The following is a 26,802-nucleotide window of genomic DNA, read 5'->3' as shown; positions in this document are numbered from 1 at the left end:
TATATCCACATGAGGCTTGTATCTCCTTTATCCTTGAAATTTAACTTGAAAGATTCCCATTTTCTAATTGTTTAATTAATTTGACAAGTATGTTTTGTGATCCTACCATATGCCAGTCAGTTTTTCAGGAACTGGGGCTACAACATAGAACAAGACGAACATAAATCCTTGCCCTTGCTGGCATCTGGGAGTGGAGAGATAAACACAATAAACCAAATAAATACATTATTTTAGAAAGTGACAAAGCATTATGGGGATAAATAAACATAAGGAATGGGGATAAAGATTACAATGAGAAGCAGGTACAATGTTTAAAATGCCAGGCAGGGAAGGCTTCACTGGGAAGGGGCATTTGAACAAAGACCTGAAGGAGATAAGGAGTCCTACAGGTAACTGGAGGAAGGGCAGTTAGGCAAGTGCACGGACCTCAGGGCAGGAACCTGCCTGCCTTCTTTGAAAAGAGCAGGGAAGCCTGCAATTGCCACAGATGGGGAGTAGCTGAATGGCAGGGAACAAGGGAGAGAAGGGGAGGAGAGGCAGACTGCATTGCCTTGGGAGGACTTTAGTTTTGCTTGAGTGAAATGGAAGCCACAAAAGCTAGCGATGCCGAGTGAAATTTTCTATGGAAATTATCTCACTGAATAGATGAATTGTCTATAATCAATCTACATAAAACTTTATAGACAGAGATCATAGTTTTCTGCATGCCAGTTACACTTTCCTTTGTAATCTTGTAATCTATTTCTCCTATTACTATTAATATGTTTAATAGATTCTTATTTCATAATAGAAACAAATGTTGACATTTAAATCCATTTTCAAAAGACTAAAATTTACTAACTATAGTTTAAATCAAGAGTTGCTAAGTTTATATAAAGTGTGAAACAAATATGGTAGATGCATACTAAAATAAAATTTTAGGGACATGATTATACGACTAATTCTACAAAAACATTCATGAAAATGACTTGCTATTTTACATAAGATTTTAAAATTTTTATAATCTTTGCTCATTACCTCAGATAACTGGATTTATATTAATTTACTTTTTTTTTCTTCTCTTGTAGGAACATATACATGCAACAGTAAGTACTTTTGTTTAAATAATAGCAAATATAAAAATCAGGGAAAAAGCTAATGAATATTTCTGTGCAAATTAGGATTTTTAGTTTTTATAATGATGTTCATTGCTTTTAATAAGTAAGTCAAGATTTCAAAGACATTTACCCTAGACATTCTTGATGCATTTATTTCCAATTTGTCTCAGCTGATTTTACATATTAGATTATTATCTTAACCTTATTAAACTTTTTGGAAGAATCTTGGGGAATAATTTACTTAAATCACAAGTTTGCTGGTAACAGGAACTCTTTGGGAATTGTTCATCACACATTTATTAAAGAATCTTAATGTGTCCAAAAACACTTCTTCCTAAGGAAACATTAGTCTAAAAAATTTTAGATTAATACCATAATGTTTTTTAAGGTTATATAGATTAATGTATAAGAGATTACTTATTCATTATAGTAAAATATTGAGTTTCTTCTGACTTAGACTCTGATTTGCAGAGAAAAAAATTGTGCACACACATGTGTATGTGTGAAGATGAAATAATTGGATGACATCTCTACACACAGACATCACCAGATGGTCAACACCCAAAAAAAAAAAAAAGATTATATTCTTTGAAGCAGAAGATGGAGAAGATCTATACAATCAGTGAAAAGAAGACCAGGAGCTGGCTGTGGCTCAGATCATGAACTCCTTATTGCCAAATTCAGACTTAAATTGAAGAAAGTAGGGAAAACCACTAGGACATTCAGGTATTACTTAAATCAAATCTATTACAATTATACAGTGGAATTGACAAACAGATTCAAGGGATTAGATCTGATAGAGTGCCTGAAGAGCTCCAGACAGAGGTTTGTGACATTGTACAGGAGGCAGTAGTGATCAAGATCGTCCCCAAGGAAAAGAAATGCAAAAAGGCAAAATGATTGCCTGAGGAGGCCTTACAAATAGCTGAGAAAAGACGAGAAGTGAAAGGCAAAGGAAAAAGGAAAGATAAGCCCATCTGAATGCAGAGTTCCAGAGAATATCAAGGAGAGATAAGAAAGCCTTCCTCAGTGATCAATGCAAAGAAATATAGGAAAACAATAGAATGGGAAAGACTAGAGATCTCTTGAAGGAAATTAGAGATACCAAGGGAAACTTTCATGCAAAGATGGGCACAATAAAGGATGGTATGGACCTAACAGAAGCAGAAGATATTAAGAAGAGGTGGTAAGAATACACAGAAGAACTACACACAAAAAGATCTTAATGACCCATAAAACCATAATGATGTGATCACTCACCTAGAGTCAGACAGCCTGGAGTGCGAAGTCAAGTGGGCCTTAGAAAACATCACTGTGAACAAAGCTAGTGGAGGTGATGGAATTCCAGTTGAGCTATTTCAAATCCTAAAAGATGATGCTGTGGAAGTGCTGCACTCAATATGCCAGCAAATTTGGAAAACTCAGCAGTGGCCACAGGACTGGAAAAGGTCAGTTTTCATTCCAATCCCAAAGAAAGGCAATGCCAAAGAATGCTCAAACTACTGCACAATTGCACTCATCTCACACGCTAGCAAAGTAATGCTCAACATTCTCCAAGCGAGGCTTCAATAGTATGTGAACCAAGAAGTTCCAGATATTCAAGCTGGATTTAGAAAAGACAGAGGAACCAGAGATCACATTGCCAACATCCATTGCAAATGTTCCAGAAAAAATCTACTTCTGCTTTATTGATTATGACAAACCCTTTGACTGTGTGGATCACAACAAACTGTGAAACATTCTTAAAGAGATGGGAATACCAGACCACTTTACCTGCCTCCTGAGAAATCTGTATGCAAGTCAAGAAGCAACAGCTAGAACTGGACATGGAACAACAGACTGGTTCCAAATAGGGAAAGGAGTACATCAAGGCTGTATATTGTCACCCTGCTTATTTAACTTACATGCAAAGTATATCATGCAAAATGCCAGGCTGGATGAAGCACAAGCTGGAATCAAGATTGCCAGGAGAAACATCAATAACGTCAGATGACATCACCCTTAGGGCTGAAAGTGAAGAACAACTGAAGAGCCTCTTGATGAAAGTGAAAGAGAGTGAAAAAGCTGGCTTAAAACTCAACATTCAAAAACTAAGATCATGGCATCCAGTCCCATTACTTCATGGAAAATAAATGGGGAAACAATGGAAACAGTGACAGACTTTATTTTCTTGGGCTCCAAAATCACTGAGGACAGTGGTTGCAGCCATGAAATTAAAAGACACTTTTTTCTTGGAAAGAAAGGTATCACAAATTTAGACAGTATATTAAAAAGCAGAGACATTACTTTGTCAACAAAGGTCCGACTAGTCAAAGCTATGGTTTTTTTTCAGTAGTCATTTATGGATGTGAGAGTTGGACCATAAAGAAAGCTGAGTGCCAAAGAATTGATGCTTTTGAACTGTGGTGTTGGAGAACACTCTTGAGAGTCCCTTGGACTGCAAGGAGATCCAACCAGTCAATCCTAAAGGAAATCAGTCATGAATATTCATTGGAAGGACTGAGGCCGAAGCTTCAGCTTGAATACTTTGGCCACCTGATGTGAAGAACTACTCAATGGGAAAAACCCTGATGCTGGGAAAGATTGAAGGCAGGAGGAGAAGGGGTCACATAGGATGAGATGGTTGGATGGCATCATTGACTCAAAGGACATGAGTTTGAGCAAACTCTGGGAGTTTGTGAAGGACAGGGAGTCCTGGCGTGCTCCTTCCATGGGGTCGCAAAAAGTCGGATGATGATTGAGCGAGTGAACCGAACTGAGGGCAATATAGAAATTATAAAAGCAACACACACATACACCTACTTTGAAAGATGTCCATTTCATAGAAAGAAAGCATATCTAGCCTAATACTGAAAGGATGATATTGACTTAAATATGAACTCATATTTACCAGGACTTAATACAGCACATCTGCCTTAGCATGCTCAGGAACAATCTAAAGTCCTGAGCTCCTAGTGTGTTTGTGTGTTTGCTTTGTGTGTGTGTGTGTGTGTGTGTGTGTAGGTGTATCTGTATGTATTCTAAACTGCTGAAAATTTACATCAACAGGATAGATTGAGAGGAGGAAAGTGAGCAATTCTTTTATTTTAATTTTCCTTTAGCCACAGACTTTATTATTTGAATATTTGCAACTACTATTCTATACACAAATTTCAATTTCTTACAAAACTATATATCCCCTATTGTTAGATCCCATCACTCTCCATTTTATGCTGCACTTCCATCAAAAAGTATTTCCCCAAATCACCATGTACCTGATTGTGTGTTTTTGTTATTCAGTTGCTAAGTTTTGTCCAACTCTTTGAGATGCTATGGACCGTAGCCTGCCAGGCTCCTTTGTCCACGAGATTTTCCAGGCAAGAATACTGGAGCGGGTTGCCATTTCCTTCTCCAGAGCAATTCTTTTAATACGTTAGCATGCACAGGCTCCTACATACAGACTACTTAAAACAAATAGTACCTTGTATTGAAATGCTGCTTGAAAATTGCATTAGCTTTTGCCGCAGTCCTGCTGTGTGGAACTAGCCAACTGAATGTGCCCTTCTAGCCTGTTCTATACCTTAAGAACTCGAAAAGAGGAAGAAGAATCACAGTGTGTAACTGGACAAACATCAAAGCCACATTTGCCTTGAGTTATTTTCCTTCCTGATTCTTTCATTCAGGTCAGGCAACACACACGCTACTACATAAAGGGGTAAAAGGCAATGTCAAATGTTATGTAATTGTTGAGCTCCTCAGTAGCCAAGGCCAAAATGTTGCAGCTTAGAGTGGCATTTATGGGATGTGGGTTTTTTATGACTTTTTTGAAAAAAAGATCTCTTACTTACTGAAACTGAAAACGGTCTTTTTGTTTTTTTGCAATCTACACTTTTAAAAATACAGAAAGGCAATGATATTATAACTTCTGAAATGTTTACTCTGAATTATAATCCTATGCAAACATCAAAGACAGTATTAAAGTGACAAGAATCATAGATTCTTCTACCAGAGTCTCCCTCAAAGCATCTGATCCAAGTACCATGTTCTAAAGCGAGAAAAATATCCCTATTATAAATTTACCTCCAGATATAAACTTCTTTATCTTAATTATTTAGACTCTTCTATATGCTTAGAAGTAGTCTGACCAGCTATTTCTACCTTTGCATTGCAGGATTTTAATCAATCTCAAAAGTTTTATAAATTATTTTGTTTGTTAAGGTTTTTATTTTTTAAATTATTGAAGAAACACTGCAAAACATAGAAAATCAAAATGAGGACATTAAGAACAATTGGTTCTTACATTCCAGAGTGAACTACTTTAACATGACATGAGTCCCTCACTTTCCTGCCATTTTTTCCTCTATACAGATACATGTTGACTGAAATAGGACAGCTATATATTTCCTGTATGTCAACTTGCTACCTCTTCATCAATACATCATGGACATCTCTCTATGTCAGTAAATATAAATCCATCTTGCTGTATGACTACATAATATTCTATTTGATGTATGTACCATAATTTAGTTTACCAAACTCTTACAGATACTTGAATTATGTCTGTCTTGCAGATGACTTTATGTGTTTATTCTTACATTAACTTTTGAACAACAGTTTATTTTCTTTTGATGAATTTCTAAAACTGGAATTTCCAGATCAAAGTGGTTTTGATACTTATTGCCAGATAATTTAAGAGAAGTTGAACTAAGTTTTAGTCCTACTACTATGTATGAGTTGCCCATTTATCTACTACTGGCTAGCACTAGATAAAATATTTGGATCCTTACAATTTATGGCAATATCATAGGCCAAAAATAGCATTGTAATGTTTTCATTACCATTAAAAATGATCTTGAGCATTTTTATGTGTTTAACCATTTGTATTTCACCACTAATGAATTATCATTTTAATTGATTATTCACTTTTTTGGAGATGTTTGTCTTTTTCTAAAATATTGATAATGGCTCTTTAGTGAGTGTATTATCCATTTTTCTATCTTATGTACTGTAAATAATTTTCCTTCTTATTACTTGACTTTTAACATAGTATATAGTTGCTTCCAGGAGAAGGCAATGGCACCCCACTCCAGTACTGTTGCCTGGAAAATCCCATGGATGGAGGAGCCTGGTAGGCTGCAGCCCAGGGGGTCGCGAAGAGTCAGACATGACTGAGCAACTTCACTTTCACTTTCCACTTTCATGCATTGGAGAAGGAAACGGCAACCCACTCCAGTGTTCTTGCCTGGAGAATCCCAGGGACGGGGGAGCCTGGTGGGCTGCCATCTATGGGGTTGCACAGAGTCGGACACAACTGAAGCGATGCAGCAACAGCAACAACAATAGTTGCTTCTGCTTATGTTTTTATCTGTTCAGTTTTACAGAGCTAAATTTTAAAATACATTGATCACCTTTTTGTACTGTAGCTTTTGGATTTTGTATCTCACTTAGAAACTTCAAGTTTGTTTTTAAACTGTAATCCCATGTTTTCACCAAAGGTCTTGTATAGTTTCATTTTTAACATTTAAATTTTTGATCTGGAAATTATTTTGCTGTAATGAATTAATTTTTATTTTTCTATATGGTTAGCTAATTATCACAATACCTGATATTGAATAGTTCCTCTTTTCTACTGAGGAGCAATGTCACATTTACCATGTACTTAATTTCCATACATACCTGTATTTATTCCTTGATTTTCTATTTTGTGCTTGATTTTCATATGTCCATACCAAATTGCCTTCATTTTTGTAGTTTTATATTTTGATATCAGGTATAACTAATCTCTGGGCTTCCCTGGTAGTACAGTAGTAAATAATCCACCTGCCAATGCAGGAAATGTGAGTTTGATCCCTGGGTCAAGAAAATCTGCTGGAGAAGGAAAAAGCAATCCATTCCAGTTTTCTTGCCTGGAGAACCCCACGGACAGAAGAGCCTGGTGGGCTACAATCTATGGGGCCTCTAAGAGTTGGACATGACTTACCGACTAAACACACAAACACACACGCATACAACTAATCTCAGCTTAGTATTCTTCCTTTTCAAAATTTTCTTGAATATTCTTGCATGTTTCCTTCTTTAAAAACATTCTCTTTTGTTAAAATTATATCTACTCATGGTTTATAAGGGCTTCCCTGGTGGCTCAGATGGTAAAGAATCTACCTACAATCCAGGAGACCTGGTCCGATCCCTGGATCAGGAAGGTCCCCTGGAGAAGGCAATGGCAACCCACTCCAGTATTCTTGCCTAAATTCCATTGACAGAGGAGCCTGGTGGGCTACAGTCCATGAGGTTGCAGAGTCAGACATGACTGAGTGACTAACACACACATGGTTTGAAAAGCCCAATAGTTCTAAAAGTTTTAAGAAAAATAGTAGTCTACTGTATAGCACAGGGAACTATATTTAATCCCCTTGGATAAGCCATAATGGGAAATAATATAAAAAGAATGTATATATGTATATAATTGAGTCACTTTGCTGTACAGCAGAAATTAACACAATGGTGTAAATTAACTATACTTCAATCAAAAAGTTAGTTAATATAAAAAAGAAAAGGAAAAGACTAATCCCTTTCACTAATCCTTTTCCCCTTCCCCTAAATGCTCCTCACCAGAACTCAAGTATATTCATTTAGTTGACAATTTTGGTATTTATTTTCATGACTCTAAAAACACATTTGACTCTTCCTTCTTATGTATTCACTTCTCTCTATGGAAGACAAGAATTTATCTTTCTTCCCTAGCTGATCTCCACCACACACACACACACACACATATCCTTCTCACCTCTCCATTCTCCCTATGGAGTTACATTATAATTTGGATAAGAGCAATAATTAGTGTTTGAATTGTTATACCTGAGTAAATTTCTTTTCAGAGATAAACCTTGGAATAAACAAATACTTATTTTGCTGGGAATTAACTATTATCTTTTTCCCCTTTAGTTTTCTTTTCTTTGTAATCATTAATGCCAAACTCACAGCTAATCATCTTAAAGTCAGCCTGATGAAATTTGTAGGCTATCCATTTCATCTCTCTGTAAAACCCTTTCCTAGAGACTTCTGACCTATTGAGTTTGGACAAATTACACTGGACATCACTAACTCCCCTTGCCTGGAAAACTCCAAGGACAGAGGAACCTGGTGGGCTACAGTCCATGAGATCACAAAGAGTCAGACACAACTGAGCAACTCAGCGCATACATACAAACTGCCATACCTAGTTTCTCTTTGTCTCTTGCCTGTTTTTAGTAGAGGACATCCTTCAATAATTTCCTCTATTCATCAAAGAATACATGGGAAGGAAATTTTAAGAACCTTTACATCCAAAAGGTCATTATTTTACCCTCACACTTGACTTATATATAGTGTGGTTTGGAATAGAATTCTAAATTGAAAATCATTCATCTTCAGAATATATAGGTAATTCTTCATCATTTCTAACTTTCAGTGTTGCTACAAGATATTCAACGGTTTTTCTGACTCCTAATTGTTTGTAACTGCTTAGTTTACACGTTTCTCTGAAGGACTGTAGGCTTTTCTCTTTGTCCCTGATAATTTGAAGTTTTAATAATTCCGAGGTGTGAGGCAGCTTCATTCACTGTGCTGTGACCTCAGCAAGTTCTTTCAAAGCGCTAACTCATTTGCATTGAATTATCTTACAGATGAATTCCTTCCCATATGTGCCCTATTCTTTCTCTCTGGGACTTATTATTTTGATATTGCACCTTTTAGGCTGATCCTCTAATTTTCTTATATTTTCTTCCATTTTTGCATTTTTGCTCTTCCCTCTAGAAAGTTCTTGAACATTTTCTCCAACATTTACGAGTTTTTATTTCTGCTGTTATCCTTTTAGTTTCCAAGAGCTCTTCCTTAATCCTCCAAATGATCTCCCTTATTTGTATAGCACCTTAAGAATTACACTGTTTCTTAAAGAGGTTTTCAACTGGTTCTTTTTATTATAAAACCCACACCCTTCTCCCTTTACTTCCATGTATTTTCAAGGACTCTAGTTAATGAAACTTTGGAGGAGTGATGAAATAATTACTTCATATTACTGGTTCTTTCTGGTCTGCTATGTCAATCACCATTTGCTCATCTCCTTTAAATCTTCTAAGATTTGCTAGTGGTTCTGTATTTATTTTCAAAGCTATTTTAAAATTATGACAAGTGCTATTTGTTTATTATTTGTGCAGCAATATATAGTTTCCTCTCAAGTTGACTTATGATGTTTTTAAAGAAGAGTAAATGGAAAAAAACTCGATAGCAGTATGGATGGTTTGTAGCTTCTGTTGATTAAATATTAAATTTAGGATTCTTGTGGCCATAAAATAGAGGAAATTCAAAGTAGTTTGATCAATAGCTACATGATTAGTTTTCTTTTCATTTTCTCCTTCATATTAAGAAATATAGATATATCTCAGTGTTGAATCTGATTTTTTGTTTTCATCATAGTTTTTACATTGCTAAATATCACTTTAATTTTCATTGTGCAACTGTTTTCTTATACTTGATGCAAAATCTTTATAGCAAAACTGGATGCTTCTAAAACAAAGCCAGCTGTGTTTACTTGACTTTGTAATTTTTTGATAATAATTTGTAATGAGATTAGTGTAGCTACTTTTGGTACTAAATATTTGCCAAAGTGTTCATGATAATGTAGAAGAACATGAAACATAATTACAATTTAATAACTACCTTAGTTTTCAGCACAACATAAATGGGGAATTGTGATGCATTTGATTACTTTCTAGGGGGTAGGCATGTGATTATTGGCTGCTTGGCTAAGAAAGTTATGTCACATATAAGACTCATCTACCTTGCACAGCTGTCAGACTCAGTCTTACTGGGAGGAATTAGACTGGGTAAGAATTGTGGCACTGAATGCCTGGAGTGTCATTATCTAGTAATACATTCTATCTTTTCTACCACGCTGCTTGTCTGTGTAATGCAGGTATCAGAGCATCATCGCTCATCACTTGGGCAACTGTCCAAAGTGCTTATCTTAAGACAAAGGTGTCTGGGAGATTTCTCACTTTTGAGAAAAATTTTTTTTAGTATTCACATTTGTGATGCTTTTAAGAGAAACAGTTATTATTTATAATTGTTATTGCTTTCATTTGAAGCCTGAAAGGGAGAGAATAGAACTTTTATGCCAAAGAGTGATACAAAAAGGTAATGATTAGATTTTGACAGAACTAAAGGGCCTAGGTTGGGTCCTGATAAGGGAAGAAGGAGAGCAGCTCAAAGATACAGGTACATTCTTTAATATATCTGGGGATTTATTTTTTGTAATTAGAAGTTTTAAAATATGTGTATAACAATAGACCACAATGATAAACTATCTTAATAAAATTGACTTTATTTGATTGAGTTGTTTGATTACATCTACCTTTTGATAGTACTTTCAGTGATTTTAGAAGATTAAATAAACTAATCCTGTGCCGTGCTGTGTTGCTCAGTTGTGTCTGACCCTTTGTGGCCCCATAGACTGTAGCCCAGGCAAGGATACTGGAGTGGGTTGCCATGCCCTCCTCCAGAGGATCATCCCAACCCAGAGATCAAACCCAGGTCTTCCACATTGCAGGTGGATTCTTTACCATCTGAGCCACCAGGGAAGCTCAAATTAATATTGGTGATAGTAAAAAGAAAAACTCAGAAGAAATCTGATCATATTCATAAGGATAATATGATTTTTTCTAGTCAAGTTAGTACCTTCCATATTCCTGACTTGTTCTTATTTAAGGAAATTATTTCTACTTAAGTGTCTAAACTGTTGTATTATTGACAAACTTACAGTTAAGATATATAAGGTTGCTATAGTTCAGATTCAGAAGTTCTGCTATTGATATACCAGTTAGAAAATATGTTTTTAGTTATTATTTTTTAGCATTCATAAAAGATTACATATTTTCCCATCCATTTTACCCAGTGCTCTTGGAAACCAGTAACATCTCTTTCTCCTTCTCCTTCTTTCCCTTGTTTCCTTTTTCCACCGTGTCTCCTTACCTCCCTTCCTTAGTAGATTTGGTGCATATGAGTAGAAAGTGCAAGATAAACCATACTAAAGCAACAGTTTCTCAATAAAGCGGGCAAGAATGTATTGATACAACAGAGAAAAGACAGTGTCTTCAGCAAGTGGTGCTGGAAAAGTTGGATAGCCATATGTAAATCAATGAAGTTAAAACACACCCTCAGACCATATGGGCTTCCCTGGTGGCTCAGTGGGTAAAGCATCTGCCTGCAATGTGGGAGACCTGGGTTTGATCCCTAGGTTGGGAAGATCCCCTGAAGAAGGAAATGGCAACCTACTCCGGTACTCTTGCTTGGAAAATTCCATGGATGGAGGATCCTGGTAGGCTACTGTCCATGGGGTCACGAAGAGTCAGATACAACTGAGCAACTTCACTTCTCATACAACACACAAAAATAAACTCAAAATGGTTTAAAGACTTAAGTATAAGACAAGACACCGTAAAACTCCCAGAAGAGAACATAGGCAAAACATTCTCTTATGTACATAGTCCCAGTGTTTTCTTAGGTCAATCTCCCAAAGCAGTAGAAATAAAAGTAAAAATAAACAAATGGGATCTTATCAAACTTATAATCTTTGAAAACCATAACCAGCAAAAGAAACCATAAACAAAATGAAAAGACAACCTATGGAATGGAAGAAAATATTCACAAATGATGGGACTGACAAGGGCTTAATTTCAAGGTATACTAATAGCTCACACAACTCAACAATAACAACAAAAAAACCCCACAAACAAACCAATTTTTAAATATGGGCAGAAGATTTAAATAGACATTTCTCTAAAGAAGACATATAGATGGCCAATAGACACATGAAAAGATGCTCAACGTTACTAATTACTAGAGAAATACATATCAAAATCAATGAGGTACTCTTTCACACCAGTCAGAATGGCCATCATTAAAAAGTCTACAAATAATAAATGGTATAGAGAGTGTGGAGAAAAGGAAATCCTCTTACACTGTTGGTGGGAATGTAAATTGGTGCAGCCACTGTGGAAACAGTATGGAGATTCCTCAAAAAACTAAAGATAGAGTTGCCATTGGATCTAGCAATCCCATTCCTGGGCAGATATCCAGACAAAACTATAATTTGAAAAGATACATTCTCTCCAAAGATACATTCTCTCCCATGTTTATAACAGCAATGTTTACAATAGGCAAAACATGGAAACAACCTAAATGTCCATCAACATATGAATGAAGAAGACACTATAAATACACACTGAGTAATGGAGTATCAGTCAGCCATAAAAATGAAATAATGCCATTTGCAGCTACATGGATGAATCTAGAGATTATCATGCTAAGTGGAGTAAGTGAGAAAGACAAAGACAAATACCACATGATATCCTTATATGTGTCTAAAACATGACCCAAATGAACTCGACTATGAAACAGAAACAGGCTCACAGACTCACAGAGAACAGACTTGTTGTCAACGAGGAGGAGAGTATAGGGAAGGGAAAGACTGAGAGTTTGGGGTTAGCAGAGGCAAACTATTATATACAGGATGGATAAACAACAAGGTCCTACTGTGTAACACCAGAACTCTATTCAATGTCCTCTGATAAACTACAATGGAAAAGAATATGAAAAAGAATATATAGGTATAACTGAGTCACTTTGTTGTACAGTAAAAATTAACACAACACTGTCAATCAACTATACTTCAAGAAATTTTAAGCTAATAAAAAGCAATTCTTTACTCCCTTGCAAACCTTTAACATTTATTTTGGCTTTCCTTTAAAAAATGTTGTCTTTTGGGTTGATTCAGTGTTTGTCTCTATGGATACCAATTATTTTCTCAACACGTAAATAAAACTCAGTCATTTATTCAGGACTATTGTGCAAGTTTTGGGGGGAAAAAGTTCAATGTAAAATAACAGCACATTACAGAAAATGTAAGTAATCTATTATTTCAAGCTACAAATATTCATTGAGAGAATATTATATGTCATGTTGGACATATAATGGTGACAGACAAATTGAATATAAACTGATCAATAGAGAAAAAAAGACAATTCCAGATAGTGCTAAGTGCTATAGTGAAAATAAAATGAGCACATGTGACAGAGTGATTGGTGTGTGTGTGTGTGCACCATATTTGCACTTACGTGTGATAAATTTCCTTAGTTTCTGATTTATCAAATGAAGAGTTCAAATAGATGATCTCTGGGTTATCTTCATTTCTAGTGATGTAACTTTGCTAACTTTGTTCCAAGTTTTTAGATCCATTTCACCATTTCAATTATGTAGTCTGTTGTCTACCCATAAAGTACTTGAAAAATAATTGAAGAATGAAACATTCACCCATCAGAATTTGAAAGCCATGTCTGTCTGTATTCTCTGTCTTCTAAATAAAAATCTAAAGGAAAACCAATGAGTATATCTTTCCATCAGAAGGGGCTCAAAACACAATTTTCATCCATGTTCCTCTTACAGTGTCTCTTTTTTTGCCTCTTTGCATAAAGAGGCTTTTAGAAACCACTGATTTCTGGCTGAAAAAAAATGAATCCAGTGGGTTGGACAATGGATGTCCAGTGGACAATGGCATGATCAAGTTTGTAGCTTTATCTTTTCCTGTAGACTTCTCGGCTAGTGGGATTGACTCTAGGCTCATCTCAGAAGCTCTGAAGGGGATAGCCAGGGGTGAGTGCTCACTTTTGTGTAGCCATTTGAAGACCTGTGGGCTAAGAGGAAGTCCACATGGAAAGGCATTGTGTACTAGTAATGATCAGTGATAGTCATGGCATTAATAATATCTAGAGAAGTATTGCATTTATTTGGAGAAGGAAATGGCAACCCACTCCAGTATTCTTGCCTGGAGAATCCTAGGGATGGAGGAGCCTGGTGGGCTGCCGTCTGTAGGGTCACATGCATGTATTGGAGGAGGAAATGGCAACCCACTCCAGTATTCTTGCCTGGAGAATCCCAGGGACAGAGGAGCCTGGTGGGCTGCCGTCTATGGGGTCGCACAGAGTCGGACACGACTGAAGCGACTTAGCAGCAGCAGCATTGCATTTATTATAAATCTCTTTTGGGGACTGTGGTGGAACCTCTGGAACACTGTAAGTTCAACTTCTCAATTTGGTAGAAGAAAGAAAACAAACTTTGTGTTTAGATTTTTAAATGATGACTTTATTCTCCTCAATAATATCAAAAATAACATCAAGAAAATGCATTTTTCTTCGCTGTCATGGAAAAGTACAGTCTAAAATTGTTTCCCACTATTATTATAAAGCCTGTTATTTAAAAAAACCTGTAAGTGGAACATAGTTGGAAATCATGCTTTCAGTCCTTTTAGGTAGACAAATATACTTGTTTTCTTTTAAATTTTGTTTAGAAGTAGACTCTTTCAGCCTTGCTTCTTTCTGTCACCTATTGCCCTTGCTTCATTTAGAAACTGAACATAGCCAAATCAGAGAAGAAAAGGGTGAAAATCATCTTCAAGATTAATCATAAAAAAAATCACAAAAATAAAAAGGAGTTAAGAAGACAAATGTTTGTGAAACTGATATGATGTATCTTTATTGCAGAGGCAAACCAAACTTACTGGACATGGGCTCTTTGATGATCAAGCCAATTCAGCGAGTGATGAAATACCCTCTATTACTGTGTGAACTCCGGAATTCCACCCCTTCCTCTCACCCAGACTTCCAAGCACTGGAAGATGCCTATGCCGCCGTGAAACACATTAATGTAAACATTAATGAACTCAAAAGACGAAAAGATTTAGGTAAGAGGAGATATGATGAAGTGGGAGTTTTGGATTGGAATCTTCTGTTTATCTTTTGGAGGATCAGAATGTGTCAGAAGTTACAGAAGGTGCCGTGATAATGATCATTTTATATCTAGAGATACAGGCCAGGGAGGAGAGGATGGTTTTGCCTTTCTAGCTAGATTCTGAAGAAGATCACGAGACACAAACTTTGACAACTTTTCATCAAACAGCCCTACACTCAACCTCTTTTGACCACCACATGCCTGGTGACATATTATGGGCTGAAGAAACCTACAGCATATGATCCTCCTGTTCTTGGTGTTATATATATATGGCAGAAGGAATGGCCAGGTAGTTGGGAGCAGTGAATAGCTAGAGCTGAAAAGCGGTGGTGAGAAAGGTGGATACAGGGAGGATGACCTGGCTAAACAACAGGCTTATTTGGTTCTGGAACACAGAGAATGGGTATTTTGGGCAATAATTGCTCCATGAAGGGAGCAATTATATTTCTTTCTCAGATTAACAAATTATTCTTAACTGTTCATTAACTAAGAGGTCAAGTGTTAGTCACTCAGTTGTATCCAACTTTTTGCAACAACATGAGCTATAGCCCGCCAGGCTCCTCTGTCCATGGGATTTCCCAGGCAAAAATACTGGAGCAGGTTGCCATTTCCTACTCCAGGGGATCTTCCCAACCCAGGGATCGAACATGGGTCTCCCACACTGCTGGCAGATTCTTGACCATCTGAGCCACCAGGGAAGCCCAGCTAAGAGGTAAGATTCACCTCTCAAGGAGAATGTAGATTTTAAAACAGGAAGCACAATTAGATGGTTTCTATCTTCTCAGAGTTAGCAGTGCATTGGGGTAGACCGTGGGTCCTCTCTCAGTGTGATTTGTGTCCATAAATTCTTAATTGGCTTTGTAGTTCTAACTTTAAATCTCAGTTCAACATTTAGAGCAATGGTAGAACTGTGGAGCTAATTGATCCAACCACTGTGTTTATTTTTATTGCCTTTATTTTCTAATTTTTATTTTAAAAATTGTATGTATTTGTATTAATAAATTGTAACTATAAAGAAGAGCATAGAGTGAAAAGGGAAAGTTGCAGAACAAAAGATGCCATAAAAAAATAGCCCATAAACAAAGGATTACTATCTAGAATATATAATTATTGACACTAAATAAATAATAAAAATATTCTAATACAAAAAATGTTAATAATAAAAATGAGCAACTCACAGAAAAAAACCAATACATTTTTAAATGCTAATATCCACTAGTAATCAGGGAAATGCAAATTAAAAACATAATGACAAGTGTTTTCAGCCCATAAGATTGGCAATGAGATTTTTAGTGAATAATGTTAAGTGCTGAGTATTAGTTTGCAGGTAAGAATGTAAATCCTAAAGGAAATCAGTCCTGAATATTCATTGGAAGGACTGATACTGAAGCTGAAACTCTAATACTTTGGCCACCTGATGCAAAAAGCTGACTCCTTTGAAAAGACCCTGATGCTGGGAAAGATTGAAGGGAGGAGAAGATGGGGAAGACAGAGGATGAGATGGTTGGATGGCATCACTGACTCAATGGACATATGTTTGAGTAAGCTCCAGGAGTTGGTGATGGACAGAGAGGCCTGGTGTGCTCAGTCCATGGGGTTGCAAAGAGTCAGACATGACCGAGTGACTGAACTGAACTGAACAGAAGGATGTAAATTGGAATCACCACTTTGGAGAACAATTTGACAATACTTATTAAGTTGAAAATGCATACACCCAAGACACAGAAAATCAGTTTCTAGATATTTGAGAAACTGGCTCATATGCTGGTGGAGAGGTATACAAGTAACTAGCAATGTTCATAATAGCAAAAGGAAAAAAAAGAAAACAAGCACACAAAGAAAATGGAGAGTGGCTTCCATATTAATTTAGATAGATAAACTGTGTATTATAAACTACGATACCATAAGAGCATAAAATTAAAGTACATGTATCAGTTGGATAAATCTTGAAAACACAATGTTGACTTTTTTAAAAAAGTAAACTAGCAAGTGACAGAAGAATGAATGCAATATGGTACCATTTTTAAAAAAGACTGAAAATATTCAAAATAATACTATATGGTATATGACTACATACCTACAAAGTAAAGGCATGAAAATAGATACAGATATAATAAAGCTTATAATTGAGTATCACCATTTAGGGATCAAAGATGGGGATCAGAGAAGATTCAACTATTATGTGATTTTTTAAAAATAAAAAGATTAGAAACAAGGCAAAATGTGAGGGTTTGATAAAGCTGGGATATGGACAATAGCTGTTGTATTAAATTAACTTTGCTGTTTGCTTAATCTTCAAATTTCAAAGTTTTAATGAGGAAAATTTTTCTACTCCATGGTTCCAGTTTGCATACTAACATTTTAGTAAGTTTTCTTTAGAATTTTCATATCCTTTTTTTTTCTATTTTCTTTCATCTCTCTCCTCCTTCTTCCCTTCCTTCTGCAACATGTATGACACTACTGTTTTCTGGGTCTTTCAAAAAACTTAATTGTATATCATGAACATTTTTCAAGTTAATGTGGTCTTCTTTTAAATGGCTCCATAGTAGTCCATTTAAAAATGTGTCATAATTTATTAAACTATACCTCTATGGATAAACTTTTAGATTGTTTCCAACATTCTGCCGTTAGGAAAAATGCTCTAGCAAATAAAACTTTGTAGGCTTGATTATGGGAAGTATATTTCCCTACATGGACTTCCTGGTCATAGACTATACTATTGTTATATTTAAGGTTCTGCCAAATTATTCTGTACAAAAACCATATTGATTTACTCTTCATCAACGGTGTATTAGTATGCCACTCTCACCACATCCTTACCAAAGCTGAAGGTTGGGGATAGTTAACATTTTGAACAATATGAGAGGGAAAATAATTTTAAAGATAAAAAAGTATAGCTCAGAGGGATGGCTCAACTTACCTTAAATCTCTCAGCTAGTGGAGACAATTTTAGGATGGATATGAGGTCTCATGTTGGCTGCAGTTGTCTTTCCATTAGGTCTTGATGCTTCATTCTGGAGATCCCAAATAACAAGCATATTGTCTAAGAAGAGAGAAAAGAGCTTAGTTTTTCCCCCAGTATCAGGAATTTCTCTTATGTGGGAGGTAAATGCAGTTGGGCTTTGAGGAGCTCAAGTCCTAGGATGGTTTCTGAAGGTTAGTGGTGGGGAAGAGCAACAAGCATGAGCCAAAACTCAGAGTTTTATCTCAAATATAAATATTATTCTTAAATACTTTGGATGAAACACACACTTTCTGTACCGCATGTGTTCAAATATGTTATTGCCTTCTTCCATTTCAGTTCTGAAATACAAGAAGAATGATGAGGAAGAATCACTTAAAGATAAATTGTCTAAACTAAATATTCATTCAATTAGCAAGAAATCAAAAAGAGTGACAAATCACCTAAAGATTCTGACCAGAGGAGAATCACAGGTAAATTTTCTTCTTGGGCCACAAACATTTTCCTGGGGAACACGAACACTGATACTTTTGTGAGATTTCATTTTATTGTTATCAGAGCTGTTTCTGGAACACACTGACAATCAAGGTAACTGCCCAGAGCTGTTCCTTTCTTTCTCTCTCTCCCCACCCCCTCCCTCCCTCCTGTGGGATAATGCATTGGGTGGTGGTGGTTTAGAGGGTAGTTTTGACTCTATTTTAGCTGTGGTGCTTCCATTCATGGAGAGGACAAAGGAGAGATAAGGACAGGACAGGGATCAACAAAGGATGCCCCAGGAGTCCTGACACCATCAATTAGCACATGAAAGAAAGTTGTGTCCAACTCTTTGCAACCCCGTGGACTGTAGCCTGTTAGGCTCCTTCATCCGTGGGATTTTACAGACAAGATTACAAGAGTGGATTGCCATTTCCTTCTCCAGGGGACCCAGGGATCGAACCCAGGTCTCCCGCATTGTAGGCAGACTCTTCATCATCTGAGCCACCGGGGAATCCAAATTAGCACATAATCTCACCCAAGGCAATGCCCTCCTTTCATCTGTCTCCTTTCTGCTTTTTAAAATCTCATTTCTTTTAGTACCCTTCGTGTTCATCTTATATTTATTTCACCTATAGTGTTTGGAGGCCTATCTTAGTGTGATTTTTCCTACCTGTTATCCCTTTCCTCTTCCCCTACTCTCAGGTGCATTATATTCCTGGGTAACTCTTTGGTGTCATCCTGAACACTTTCATCTGAATCCCTAATAAACAATTAATGGATTAGCAAAGCCTCTCAAGCTTTAATGTGCATGAGAATGACCTGAGGAACTTGCCAAAATATAAATTCCTGGGTTCCACTTGGTTCAAACGTGTAACCTCAAAGTTTGTATTTTTATAAAGACTCCAGATACTTTTAAGCTGATCGATCTGGAAATTGAAAATCACAAGATAGAAAGGTCAAGGCCCGGAAGTGGTAATACAGTGGGCCTCTAACCAAAAGTAGGCAGAACAGTTCTTAAGATACTAGATAGTACTTCCCGACCCCCCTTTTCCTGTGCCTGATTTCATTCTTCATTATGTTAGCATCTCTAACAAAAGTTTTTACTTTGAACTAGAGGCAACTGGTTCAGCTCTGACTCTTCTTATCTACCTCACTGTTTGGCTGCTGTGTTTTTTTTTCATTTCATTAAGTCTTTGCAGCTTTCAGACCACTAAGCTAGAAGTGGTCTCTTCTCTTCTGAATGCCTGACACACTTACTCAATGTATCTCAGCCTTGGCCCTGTTAGTATTCGCAGGAGTCAGCACAGAAATTAAGAGCAAAGTTTCTGAAGTCATTCAGACCTGGGTTTGAACCTCAATTTTACCACTTAATAAATATCTTTCTTTAGGTGCATAAATTCAATGTTCAGTTCAGTTCAGTTCAGTCGCTCAGTTGGGTCTGACTCTTTGCGACCCCATGAATCGCAGCACGCCAGGCCTCCCTGTCCATCACCAACTCCTGGAGTTCACTCAAACTCACGTCCATCGAGTCGGTGATGCCATCCAGCCATCTCACCCTCTGTCGTCCCCTTCTCCTCCTGCCCCCAATCCCTCCCAGCATCAGAGTCTTTTCCAATGAGTCAACTCTTCGCATGAGGTGGCCGAAGTACTGGAGTTTCAGCCTTAGCATCATTCCTTCCAAAGAACACCCAGGGCTGATCTCCTTTAGAATGGACTGGTTGGATCTCCTTGTAACCATCTGTAAATTATAGTAGTGGATTATAGTAGGACCTAATACAGGAAGTGGTTGTGAGGATTCAATTGTTGGGGGAGTGTGTAATGGCCTTGGTTCTGTCTTGCCGCAGCAAAGATTTGAAATGGCAGACGAGTGTTATAGCTCAGAGTTTTATTTGGCAAAGGATAGTACACCCTCAAGGCATGAGGGCAGGCTGACCCCAAAGGATAGACGCCCTAAGGAGAGGCATCTATCCGTCTTGGATTCCTCTTTTTTATGTTTGTCTATTCCACCCCTTGAGCCTGCCCTATGCAAATTGGGCTGGCTGAGAAGGGGGCCTGTTGGTTTCACCTGAGGTTCTCACTCCTGTCCTCAGATTTTCTTTTGTTCCATATTTGCAGGTTTTTTTCCTCTCTTTGTCTTTTAGCCACTGCCATTTTGGACTCCTTTTTCCTATTCTAACTACCTAACACAATGAAATGATACATATTTTAAAAAGTACTTAACATAATGTGTAAGTATTCAATATATTGGCTATCATCATCACTATCTTATTTTGCATATAAAATACTGTTATTTATCTTTTAACCTACAGACTTCTTACTCCCTTGCAGATAAAACTTCTTTATGCTTAATGTATTAATCATATCTTATACTTCCTGTGTTTTATGATGTTTTGCCATCTTAAAAAAGCTTGCAGGCCAAAGAAAATGCCACTGGTAGGGCTAACCCACTCTTACAGAGGGCAAAGAACTCAGCTGGAATTGCTTCTTTCATTTGCAGACCAACCAATCCTGGGTCTAGAGCCACAACCATCTCCTTCTCTAAGTCTCACAGGTGAAACCAATATTTCTCTGCCCTCGATCATTCCAAGGCCAGGTACCAGGCAACCAGAACCACTTCTATAGCCCAAAGCCTGCTGGAATTATTCAAACTGGCTAGTTCTAAACATTTTACCCTGCCCCAGCTCCTTCTCTGTGATTTCTCACAGAAACTCCAATAAAGACTCTAGCCTTGACTTTTCCCTTGCTCCTTCCTGCCAAATGACGCAATCTCACTGATTCCCCTGTGATCCTGCATGACATACGGTGACCACTTCTCTAGGACCTGTGAGTATAATCAACCTCCAAGCTTCATTCTCTTTTCCTCCTGTGGCTGCATTGTCCGTTCCCTACCATACCCAATATGGATATTCTTACAACATATGGCTTATATCATCCTGTATTTACTTCTTGCTTTTCTTCCATTGCATAGAGGAGATAATTCCAGGCCTCCCTCTCTTCAATGTGGAACTATAACATGGGAAGCTTGGGACATTTATGGCGTGTGGTCATAGTAACAGAATTGAATTGGGAATTCATTTGAAGAAGAGACCGTAGCCTCCATGAACATGTGTAAATGCAATGTAAACAATTCTCCTTTACTCTTTAGAATGTTGCTTCTGATCCAAGACAATACTGTTGAGGAACAATATCCAGGTCTTAATCCTGGGCAGGCTCCTGTAGAAGCTGTTCCAGTCTTTAATGCATTTGCCGTCAACTTCTGATATTTTCCAATTGCAAACTTAAAGTGAATTGTAGTTAAAGTAGCCTGAAGGGATATTAATTAGATTTTTTCCCATTAATCTTTTGAGAGGATGTCCTGTCAGCAATGAAGCATTTCACTGTTAATCAGAAAATCAGCTGCATATGCTGGACTGTAGAAAAGATAAATCTCAAATCAGTCAATTTTGCACTTGTCAGCAGCTCAAGTGAAATATTTGGTGGAGTTAGGGTATAAAACTGTTACCCAAGAGGAAGATTCTATTCCATTCATCACACATATATTGAACTCCTTTGTACCCAACACTGTTAGAGATTGCAAATGCAATGAGTTCTAAATTCAGACAGTTTGGGCTGGAATCCTAGTCCTATTAACATGGGTAAGTTTCTTTAACTTTTTATATTAGGTCACAGAGAGATTCTCTCTCTTATAATCATCCAGATGTGCTGTGCTGCACAAGATCCTCCAGGATCCCAGTTCCCAGTTTTATGCTGTGCTGTTCCCTAAACATATTGTCTTCATCTGCCTCATTAAAGCTGGGTCACTGCCATGTCTTCAGTCAAAGTCCCAAGGACAATGTTGTAAGCCAAGATTCAGAAATGAAATGCATCACTTCCGCTCACATCCTATTTGCCCAAATGTGCCGTGTAACCCAGTTACCAGGGCAGAACCAGCTGCAAGGGAGTCTGGGAAGGGCTGTCTACCAGGGCAGCTGTGTGTCCATCTTAAACTAAAAGGGCAGGTTCTATCGGTAGAAGGTCGACATGGGGAATGTTGAAAATGTCGGCCACACCTCCTGGAACTTCTGTTTCTTTATCTCTAAAATGGGGGTAATCATAGTATCTACTTCATAGGGTTGTGTAAGACTTAAATGAGAAAACGGAAGACAGGTTTTAGCATTAGTGTCTAAAACACATTTGAAAGTGAAGTGCAAGTGTCAGTCACTCAGTCATGTTCGACTCTTTCCAACCCTATGGTATAGCCCACCAGGCTCCTCAGTCCATGGATTCTCCATGCAAGAATACCAGAATGGGTTGCCATTTCCTTCTCCAAGGGATCTTCCCAACGCAGGGATTGAACCCAGGTCTCCCACACTGCAGGCAGGCTCTTTACTGTCTGAAAACATAGTTAGTGTTTAGTAAATGTTACAGATTATTATTATTAATAAAAAATACTTCCTTTCCAATGCTTGCAATCCATCAATGGAGAGAATTGCTTAAATCATTAACTAGTGAGAGCACATAGGATGGTGCAATTAATTTTCTGGAGTGGAAAGAACAGGAATTAGAGGAAGGAGTTGTAGCAGGGGTGACAGTTGAGCAAGTCTTTAAAAAAAATAAACAGGACTTTGCAGAGAAGAAAAGGGACAGCAGCATAATCCAGCAAAATAGCACAGCATGAGAAGGCTTGGAAATAGGGAAGTGGAACCGGGAAATATTTTTCATGCCATGATCCTTGAAACTCTTATTTTAGCATCATCTGGGTCCCAGCCAGGACACACAGAGTAAAGTAGTTGGTCCTTGAAAACTACATTTCAAAGAAATCTGTCCAAGCATTATGCTTCAAACTGGCTCAGAGCATAGAGCTCCTAGGGTAGAGGGTGATGAATTTTGTGCAGATTACAAAGAATGAGGCTAAGGGAGGTGGGAGGGGGGTTCAGGATGGGGAACACATGTACACGCATGGTGGATGCATGTTGATGTATGGCAAAACCAATACAATATTGTAAAGTAAAAAAAAATAATAATAATTAAAAAAAGAAAAGCTTTGCAGATAAACAATTTTAAAGGACTTAAAATATTAAAATAAAATGTCACCATTTTCTATGCATTCAGTTCTAAGGTCAACCATGTAAACTAATGGATGTAAGAACTGAGAACAACTTCAGTTATTAGCCAGTACCAAACTGATTAGACATACCATATTCCATAAAACAGGCATGTGTTCACACAGATTTTGCCGATACAAAGCTGGTTCTGATCTTTTTTTGTATAATTTTGAATGTCAAGATATATTTCTAGTCATTAACAGCATAATGTCTTCTTAGAAATTGCCACAAGCACATAAAAAGCATATTTTTCTGAATGCTAACAGGTATACATGTAAGATACCAATGACAACAAAAAACTGAACACATGTGGGCACCATCTTAACTCTGCAGAGTTTTACTACTGGAACTGTTTTTGTTAAGATTATTCATCATCTTTCAAATTTGAGCTGATAACGAATTATGATATTTCTTTAGCCAAGACCCTAAGAATATTTTCTGAGTAACCACTGGGAAATAAATAGGGATGAATCATATCAGCAAAATGATAAATTCTACTCAATAGATCAAATTTTTAATTTCATTTTACATTTTATTAATTATCTGATAGACCTACAAATGCAGTGTAATTTAGGAGAACACATATAATACATGCCATTAAAAACTCTAGAGGGAAGTTTAGCATCCCACATCTACTGTGACTGGGTGAAGCACACAGCTCTGCTGCACTATTGAACATCAGTTGTGTCAATTGCTGGACAAAGAAAGGACTGTGTTAAGACAGTCAGAATAGTATGAAAAGTTTTCATCTAAACAAGGAGTTTTTTCATAACATGCTGGGCCAACATGGTTTGTGGTTTTCTTAAAAAAAAAATACCAGATTCCTCTGAATTATAAAAATAATTTCATCTATATTTTAGGTGAAAGACAATACCTTTAACAGAGAAGAAAAGCTATTTCGATCTTTAGAAAAGACTGTGAGGCACTGTGTGAAGAACATTTCATCCTGTCTCCAACACATACAGGTGGGTGCGACACCACTGTCTTTTTCAGTGTTTCTCTACAAGAAGGTCTTGATGTCTCTGGTTTTAATAAGGAGTAGATGTGACTGTTCATTCATTTATATGATGACACCTATTGGACCAAATTTGGGAGGCTCCAAGGTGCTGGTGAAGGAAGCAAATACGAAGACTTGGATTTTGCTCTCTGTCCCCTTCCTCTTCCATCCTTCCCCTAATCTAAGTCATCATACAGTGGGACAAGCATGGTTCACATGCTTGCCACATGGGGCCGGACCATTAGCATAGTTTCTTTATAATATGCTAAATGGCAGACGAGGTAGAAACATTATTTGTTTGATTATACCAACATATGTTTTTCCTGGCCTGAAAACACATATTTGCAAATTTAAGATTAGGACTGAGGGAAAAAAGAAAACCAAAAGAGGGGAAAAAATAAAACTAGAGAAATTAAAAAGTAAAAAGTGCATAATATAAAGGCCATAAGTTCAGTTCAGCTCAGTCTCTCAGTCGTGTCTGACTCTGAGACCCCATGGACTGCAACACACCAGGCCTCCTTGTTAATTGTCAACTCCTGGAACCTGCCCAAACCCACATCCATCAAGCTGGTGATGCCATCCAACCATCTCATCCTCTGTTGTCCCCTTCTCCTCCTGCCTTCAATCATTCCCAGCATCAGGGTCTCTTCTAACGAGTCAGTTCTTCTCATCAGGCGGCCAAAGTATTAGAACTTTAGCATCAGTCCTTCTAATGAATATTCAGGGTTGATTTCCTTTAGGATTGACTGGTTTGATCTCCTTGCTGTCCAAGGGACTCTCAAGAGTCTTCTCCAAAACCACAGTTCAGAAGCATCAATTCTTTGGCACTCAGCTTTCTTTATGGTCCAGCTCTCACGTGCATTTGTGACTACTGGAAAAACCACAGCTTTGACTAGAGGACCTTTGTCAGCAAAGTAATGTCTCTGCTTTTTAATATGCTGTCTAGGTTGGTCATAGCTTTTCTTTCAAGGAGCAAGTGTCTTTTAATTTCATGGCTGCAGTCACCATCTTCAGTGATTTTGGAGCTCAAGAAAAGAAAGTCTCACTGTTTCCATTGTTTCCCCATCTATTTGCCATGAAGTGATGGGACCAGATGCCATGATCATAAAAAACCACAAAAACCCACATGTGCATCTCAAATTTAGCTGTAGGCTACCTCCCAGTCAACCCCAAAATGGAGATATGATCATGCAATTTTAAGACAAACCAAATATCTCTATTTATTTTATAACTGGTAATTTGTAACACCCCCTTTACAGTTCTGATCCTTCTCCAGGGGATTTTTCCCACCCAGGGATCAAACTCACATCTCTTGCCCTGGCAGGTGGATTCTTTACCACTGAGCCACTTAGGAAGTCCTAGTTAATAAATGGTCCCTTCCTATTTTCTAGTTTTTCTCTTGGATATGTTTTGGAAGATGTTTGCATGCTTTAAAAGACGATCATACAGAAGATTAAGCTGACAGGCATAGTGATTTGGAGACAAGTTTCTATGTTACATAACCAACAAGCCATATTCTTTTTATTAACTGATGCAAAACCTGATTTTGCAGTCAGATTTGCTAATCTCTTCCTAAAGCCCTGATTTCTGTGAAAGGAAAATCAAACCATAGTTATAACATCCAGAGAGCAGTGGAAACCCTGTGCCTGATACACTTTTCAAGAAGTCAGTGCCTCCTGGGAACATCTACAGAAAAGTCTTCTATTTCCACTAACTGATTCAACAAAAGTGTGATCATCTTCTCTCAAAGAGAAGATTAAATTCATCAAGGAAAACTGATGACATAAATCAAAAAGGAGTGATTTTTTAAATAAGAGATCTATAAGAATTGAATGATTAAAAATAGCCAACAAGGGGGTTTAAGATGGATTCTACTTAATAAAAAAGGGCATCGTACCAACGGAGCAATACGAGAAAGCGACAAAGGGAAAAGTAAGGATATAGGTCATTACAAGTAACCTGACTGTGCAAAGTGTTTACAGAATTTTTCCTTCCCTTTGTCTTTTTCTCTCGGTGGTACCAGTTATATTGATGAAGTGCAGATTTAGGATGCACTTCCTTGTACTCACTTCAGAACTTTGCACTTTTGGTAACTTTGCTCTTGGCTTCCAGGATGCCATGCCTTTAGCTCTGCAGAACATGATGGAGCTCCAGGAGATTTCACACAACAAAGATGAGGAGGAGAGCAGCTATTCAGAGTCTCCAAGTAATGCCCCAAATCCCTCTGAAGACTTTGTAAGTTATTTATATTCACAGATGAATGCAAATGGAAATAGTAGGGTGAGAAGAAAAGCTGCTTTTCATTTACTTCTTTGGAACTAAAAATAAAACGTGCACTAAAGCAAATACTAATGTGAAAATTAGTAGATTTAAACAGGAGTTTTTTTA

General features: G+C 37.3%; 1 protein-coding gene across 1 annotated transcript in view; it reads left to right on the top strand.

Annotated features, from left to right (window-relative positions):
* The window catches only part of ARHGEF38 (Rho guanine nucleotide exchange factor 38), a 154,149-nt gene that overhangs the window by 104,347 nt on the left and 23,000 nt on the right, over window positions 1-26,802 (top strand). Inside the window, exons 5-9 of the mRNA XM_002688091.7 lie at window positions 1,068-1,085; window positions 14,648-14,847; window positions 18,196-18,329; window positions 24,278-24,382; window positions 26,527-26,649. Of these exons, the coding sequence (XP_002688137.2) occupies window positions 1,068-1,085; window positions 14,648-14,847; window positions 18,196-18,329; window positions 24,278-24,382; window positions 26,527-26,649 (580 nt within the window). The remainder of the gene's footprint in view (window positions 1-1,067; window positions 1,086-14,647; window positions 14,848-18,195; window positions 18,330-24,277; window positions 24,383-26,526; window positions 26,650-26,802) is intronic.

Source organism: Bos taurus, chromosome 6, assembly GCF_002263795.3.
Source record: "Bos taurus isolate L1 Dominette 01449 registration number 42190680 breed Hereford chromosome 6, ARS-UCD2.0, whole genome shotgun sequence".
In the NCBI taxonomy this organism is placed as follows: domain Eukaryota; kingdom Metazoa; phylum Chordata; class Mammalia; order Artiodactyla; family Bovidae; genus Bos; species Bos taurus.
This window is presented reverse-complemented; position numbering and strand designations above follow the sequence as displayed.